At 51.4% G+C, this 6,771-nt stretch overlaps 3 protein-coding genes across 3 annotated transcripts; 2 read left to right on the top strand and 1 right to left on the bottom strand.

The window, feature by feature from the left end:
- Window positions 1–105: 105 nt before the first annotated feature.
- GNI_013640 (putative pre-mRNA splicing factor ATP-dependent RNA helicase) lies at window positions 106–1,440 on the top strand (the record flags this gene model as incomplete). The annotated part of the gene is made up of 1 exon (XM_011130587.1): window positions 106–1,440. A coding segment is annotated over one exon (1,335 nt), but the record flags the coding sequence as incomplete, so codon positions are not given.
- A 567-nt stretch (window positions 1,441–2,007) lies between these two features.
- On the bottom strand, window positions 2,008–4,124 carry GNI_013630 (putative phosphatase; the record flags this gene model as incomplete). Its single annotated transcript, XM_011130586.1, has 4 exons — window positions 2,008–2,244; window positions 2,334–2,983; window positions 3,242–3,353; window positions 3,405–4,124. The coding sequence occupies 4 exons, from the start codon at window positions 4,122–4,124 to the stop codon at window positions 2,008–2,010; spliced, it is 1,719 nt and encodes a 572-aa protein (XP_011128888.1).
- Window positions 4,125–5,736: 1,612 nt separating this feature from the next.
- GNI_013620 (hypothetical protein) lies at window positions 5,737–6,686 on the top strand (the record flags this gene model as incomplete). Its single annotated transcript, XM_011130585.1, has 1 exon — window positions 5,737–6,686. A coding segment is annotated over one exon (950 nt), but the record flags the coding sequence as incomplete, so codon positions are not given.
- Window positions 6,687–6,771: the final 85 nt, after the last annotated feature.

Genomic DNA, 6,771 nt, shown 5'->3' with positions numbered 1-6,771 from the left:
ACCCCCGTCGGCGCAACCCCCCCCCCGGCAACCGGGGGCTAAGCACTTTTCGTTTTAGAGCCGGAAGAGAGTTACTTCGACGCTGCGTTACGGACAGTGCTGCAGATCCATGGGCAGGAAGGTCCTGGTGACATTTTGTTATTTCTGACGGGGGAGGAGGAGATTGACCAGATGAAGAAGGCCTTGGATCGGGACAGCTCTCGTATGTGGAGTACGAGGGGTGAGTTGCGGTCAATTCCTTTGTATTCATCGCTGCCTCCTGCGCAGCAGCAGCGTATTTTCGAGCCGGCGCCGACGTCGGAGAGGCCGGGACAGCCGGAGGGACGTAAGTGTATAATAGCGACGAATATTGCGGAAACCTCCATCACGATAGATGGGATTGTGTACGTGGTGGATCCGGGTTTCAGTAAGCAAAAGGCATACAATCCACGTACACGCATCGAGTCGCTGTTGGTCTCGCCGATTAGTAAGGCTAGTGCTAAACAACGTGCGGGACGTGCAGGACGTACGCAGCCGGGTAAGTGTTATCGGCTTTATACCCAAGGTTCGTACGAGACGGAGTTGGTGGAGCAAACTTTCCCGGAGATTCTCAGATCGAACCTGGGTAGTGTGGTCCTGACATTGTTGAAGTTGGGAGTGAAGAACTTGGTCAAGTTTTCGTTCATGGAAGCGCCGGCCGTAGAGACCATGATGCGAGCGTTGGAAGAACTGCACTATCTAGGCGCCATCGATGGTGAGGGCCAACTGACGCCCAAGGGTGAACTCATGGCGGAGTTCCCGCTGGACCCGCAGCTGGCCTCCATGCTCGTGGATAGCGGCAAGCACCAGTGCGTACCGGAAATGCTCATAATTTGCGCCATGCTCTCCGTGCCCACACCCTTCATGCGGCCGCGGGACTGCCTGAAGGAAGCGGACTTGGCACACGCACAATTCAGCGACGATCTTAGCGACCACTACACATTACTCAAGGTGTACGAAGAGTACGTACAGAACCAGTACGAACGCGATTGGTGCTATGAAAACTTTCTCAATCAAAGGTCTCTCGCCGCAGCCGAAAAGATACGCGCGCAACTGCAGAACCTCTATACACGCCTCGGCCTGGAAGTCACCTGTGTCACACACAACGAACTACGACGTAGGACCGCCGTCCGTAAGGGCCTCTGCGCTGGCTTCTTCTTGCAACTGTGCTATGGCGGCAAATGCAAGGCGTACAATACACTGCCGGATAATACAGTCGTCGCATTGCACCCATGTTGCTGCATCCGACATAACGCAGAATTCGTCATATACCACGAACTCGTCATGACCACCAAGAATTATATAAGGACCTGCACAGAAGTCGAACTCGAATGGATCAAGGAAATCGCGCCCCTCTACGTCCGAGATCTCGTTCAGAAAACACCCAACGGTGAAGCGAAGAGGAAACTCATGCGGCTATAAAAATCGGAAAGTCAGTTCATATGCAGCGCGAAAAAATTCAACAACTCTCGGGTCGCTGCTTTCTCACGCTCCAGCATACTCTTCAACACCGAATATAGCTCCAGTTGCCGATCTACATCAGCCTCCAGCTCATCATTCTCACTCCGTCTCGCTGCGACGAATTCCCGACCAATGGCCTCGATGTCCGCATGAATCTTCAACGGAATTGGCTCTACATATTATTGTGTGATGACTATCACATAATACCCGCTAATAGTACGCAATCATGCAGTAACGTAGTACGCAGTTATGTAACATGGTCACGTAGTATGCAGCGCGATAATGTAGTAGTATGAGCGCCTGTAATTATTTTCGAACCAACGAGACTCACCTCCGCTTTGATATACTTTCTGGAAATCTGCCGGAGCTAGAATAGCGTTGCTGGGTAAGGGGTTTATGCCTTTTAGAATATCCGTAATATCTAGAGCGTGGCAAATAGTACTCAAAACTGCGTAATTGAATTGTCCAGGGATTTAAAACTCACTATAAAGGAGTTTCATTGCGAAAGCGCGTCCGCACACGTGTGTGCTAAATTGTAGCCTTCAAAACCTTCATTGTTTCGAGCACGTCAGTATCGCCTTCACGCGGTAATTGCTGTTCCAGCCTTGCGGCCAGAACGTCTCCGCCAACCCGCTTTGCTTGGTGGAGTTTTTCCAGAGACTTCCAGGCGAGCCTTCTAATATTTGGGATGGAATCCGCTGTGGACAGGAGGATTATATCCTCCAGAATTCTATCGCTCGGTCGGTCGTCTATGATGAGGCACGTCTGGAAGAACGAGAAAGTCAGACGATCACGGAGTGACGTGAGAGCGTCAACTGGCTAGAGCCTGCCCAGCTTAGTCCCGCCCGGCTTACGACGAATGCTCGGATGAGCGTTTTGGTAACAATATACGAAGTGATGTTTCTTTTGGATCGCATGACGACCTCGTAAAGGATGTCTGTGGTTGGTATCGCAATGGCGGTGCCTCCGTCTGGGGGAGCGTGGTTCAGTTTCCATAAGGTGAAGAGGCAGCCGATGACATGGTCAAGTGTGACCGTTGAGGAGTGTTGTATAATCGAATGGAGGTTGGTCACGACGGCGTTCCGAACGAAGTCGCATAGGTCTAAAAGGGCCGTGACCAGCAGCTTGAGGCACTCATCTGCGCTGAAGACCTGACTGATCTCGCCCAAGTGCTTCGCTAATTCCGCTCGTACCCTCCACTGTACGTCTTTGGACGCTGCAGTCACCAACGAATGGACCGCACCCGGTTCGTCCAGCAAACCCAGAATGAACGGGAACTGTGATACCAAGTTGGTTCGCACCACACTCGACGAATGCCCCATTAGAACTTCGGAGCAACGCGCCAACTCCGAAGACTTCATCGACCCGGCCGAATCCCCCACAATCAATGCCACTGCCGCCACTGCGTCCTCCTCCTTGCTCTCCGGGTCCTTCAGGAACTCAGCCACACTCTCTGCCACACACGACTGGTATACCTCCGCATCCAGGTACTTCATACAGTGATCTATAAAACGTCGATAATTAATTACAACCACGGGCTTCACAATAGAGGCCCAGTGTCTTGCAACGGATGCCCAGTGGCTCGGAACAGAGGCCCAGTGGCTCGGAACAGAGGCCCAGTGGCTTCGGAGCCGAGGCTCGGGGTCTTCGCAGGAGCAAGTGGTTGTCCGGTGGTCGTGGTCGGGTGGTGGCGGTCGGGTGGTGGTGGTTAGGTGGTGGTGGTCAGGTGGTGGTGGTCAAGTGGTGTAGCAAGGTGGCTTACGGATAATTTGGAATGCGCGAGTTGAAACTTCCACCACGCCATCGCTTAGTAGTTCAATAATCCACGGCCAGACATACTTTTTATTTAGTTCCGGACCTGTGACCGCCATGAACTACAAGCAAGTAGAGCCTGTTGGGGGGGAGGCATGTATGGGGTGCCTTACCTTATGGGCCTGGTCCAGAAAGGTTAGTCGTATTCTCCAGCTAGCGTCGGTGGTGATTCGCGAAAGGGTAGAGATGATGTGTTTCTCAATCTTGGGTGGCGACAATTTCCGGGCCATAGTCATGAGAGTGCATAGCGAGTCGACTCGGACCTGTTCGAGATATTCATCTTTCCATCCAGTGATGGCGGCGGGGTAGATGGACTCGAAGAGTTCTTGAGTGATAGCGTGGTCAGCGACCTGGGCGAGACTGGAGGCGAAGGCCTTACGTACCAGGGGACTTTCATCGCTGGCATGAGATAAATAGGTGGGCAGCATGCTCTGTCGTTGATTGAGCGATAGGTGTTGGAACATAAGCGCGAACATTTTATTGCTACTACATCGCGCAAAATGACAATTGTTTGCCTTGCCGCCCAGAACCACAGACTCATAAAGACTCACAAATTGATCCAATGTTGCCGTAACGTTGTTCTCCAATATTGTGCTTAAACCCTTTAACGATCCTTCCCGAATAGCACTTTCCTCATGTACCAACATAAACCTATAACTCTCCATCACTGCCGAGAAACTCTCCGGATAGTCCTTCAAAATTAGAGGGAACGTTGTAACACCGACCTCCCAAATCAGATTCTCATCACCCCCATACAAAATCATCTCTCCCAGACCAGGCAGCAATTTACTAACCACTCTGTCCTGATCGCAATGCTTTAATACCACATTCATCCTACAGTCATTCCGGGGTCAATCAGTCCGGTCGGGTTAGGGGATTATCCGGTGACGACCAACATACCTTCGCAACGTATCCAATTTGTCATCTCCTTGCCTCAACTCCCGGAAAAAGAAAGTCACTACATCGATCATGTTCCCACCTTAAAAAATGTCCAGCTCAAATCACCTCATCCCAAAGAGCAGACCCTCATTTCCTTAGAGAACCGAGCTTTTACTGGTCTCCCCAGCTCCGATTACTGCCCCACCCCTTACCGAAAAAAATGTGGCAATGTCTGCAAATGACCTACGCGATTTGAAATTCGCTGCGGGGTATGATATAGTCTTCTTTGGAATCTCCCTTTCCGCTTGGTATTTCTTGATACGCCCTGCGAGACAAGATGCTTTCCGACCAAGTACGGTATACACACACATAGCACACACACATGGTACACACACATAGCACAACACATGGCATGGGTACATATGTCACTACTAATTGTTACTCGTATCAGACCCCAATGATCGTTATGCGTTAACGAGCGTCAAGGTATCTACTGCGGATGACTGCAATGATGACAATTGGGATGACCAAAGATGTCATCACATACTTACTAAACGACACTGGCTTACGAAGCTTTGGCGGTGGGACATTAAAAGATATTCTTCAACCGACGTGTACCTTTACCTTTTATTCCAACGTAGTTGCGCCATCCTGTTCTTCACTCGTAATACAGACACTCGTAATATCGACCCTCCCAGCATGCACCCTCATCATCGAGGGCCCGCACGGGGACAGGGGACCAACTCATCGAGACCGTTTCACTGAGACCGTTTCACTGAGACCGCACGTAACAACCCGAACCTGCCGTATCTTAGTGGCCACGATAACCATGTCGGTTGGACTGCCAGCTATTTGGACTGCTTCGCCGGCGGAGAAGATGGATGCCAACGGAAAGTGGATCAAGAAGACTTTCTTTGACCGAGCGGTCATAACCAATGTGCCTGTGAACAGTTACTTCAGGCTGTGGATTTTATACGGCCTGGTGTGGGCTGTATTTCTGATTAGCATGACCGCGGTGTATCTACATTATAAGGCAGTCCGCAGTGACGAATTTAGAAGCCTTACATTCTTAGGCCGTGTTAAACAGAATGAAATGCAGCCCCAACGATTCATGCCTAGTAGGCTAACCATTGCAATCCATGGCATCGATAGGACCATGACAGACTCCACCATTTTGAGGGCGGCCCTCGGCCACTTCTTTGAGGAAAGCCAAATCGCTTGTATCAACTTGGTATTGAACTACAATGAGGCGTTTCAGGCTCAACAACGCTACACAAAAGCCATCGAAAAGGTCCAGAAGATGTACCGGAACATTGAGCGTATGTACTCACCCAAGAAACATCATTCATGCGTAAGTGACACGTTGTCATTCTATGTTCATAATATGAGTGCACACACTATTTGGACTCGCGTTAAAACGGCGTGAATACCGACGTTAATATAGCTAGGTTAAGCTCCACTTTTCAGAGGCACCCTCTTAAAACAAGTCCTGCCCAGATTTCCTCGTCATCATCTATTTCGTCACCTCGTAAGTGGACCGCAATAGATAATCTTTGATTTTCAGTTATGGGATTAGCTGATCCGTTATTAGAACAGCGCAGATCTGGAGTGAAGCAGTCGTATTCAAGCGCTCTTTCGCCTAGGGAATTCGTTGGCGCTTTGTCCGACCCGCTGTTCCTCAAGTCGCTTCCTAGCTCGGAAGACTATGAGTCGTACCAGGAGTGTGATTCTCAGCCTGCGAGTCCAATGGTAGCAAATGCTGGCCGACGGGCTACAGCACCGGACAATTTCAGTCAAGTTGCACATCCTGCAGCTGATCTGAGAACAGAAAATCTAAAGACAGAAGGTCCAAGGACAGACGATCCCAGAACCGAATATTCAAGGATAGAACATCCGAAAAGAGAAATCGGCACCGTCAGGGAAGAAGATTCGCCTCTTGCAGAGGATACCTTTTCTGACGAGGAGTCTCACGGCCGACCAAGCAGACTCGCCCAAAGCGGTAGAGCGTCCGGCGCTGGTCGGAAGGTATCTTTTACCGCTGCTGCAGCGCGCTCCTTGGACAAAGCGGAAGACGAACTAAACGCTGCGAAACATGGACGGGAATCGGGCGCGGGTTCTCGCGGTAGTGTGTCAGTGCCGCTGCCGGAGACCTTAAACCAGCTGGTTACAAGCAACGATAGCATTGCTGAGGGGTTATCATTTGAAGGGCTATCTGCCGACGGGGTATCGGTCGACGGGGAATTGATTAACGGTATATTGACCGAGGGGAGCGACCAGAATAATACGCCTTCAGTCCCACAAAATTCTACGACCAGGAACTCCTCTGTCACAGGAGGCATACTAGGGATGGCTCCCCCTTTGATCCCCCCCTTGATTCCCTACACGACTGCCCCGCACCCGAAGGATGCGCCATCTGTGGCCGCAGCCGCAGAAGTATCTGTGTTGGGAGACACGTTCGGGGGTCTGTTGGCGGACGAGCAAGAGGCCGCTGGGGCTCCGTCCTCAGCGGCTCGGGCGTCAGCGGCTCGGGCGTCAGCGGCCCGGGCGTCCGCGGCTCGGACCGTAGAGGTGCGGTCTCGGATCTCTGAAACGCGTTCTCGG

The sequence above is a fragment of the Gregarina niphandrodes genome (genome assembly GCF_000223845.1).
Source record: "Gregarina niphandrodes unplaced genomic scaffold scaffold00002, whole genome shotgun sequence".
Lineage (NCBI taxonomy): Eukaryota > Apicomplexa > Conoidasida > Eugregarinorida > Gregarinidae > Gregarina > Gregarina niphandrodes.
The sequence above is the reverse complement of the archived record's forward strand: the minus strand, read 5'-3'. Positions and strand labels throughout refer to the sequence as shown.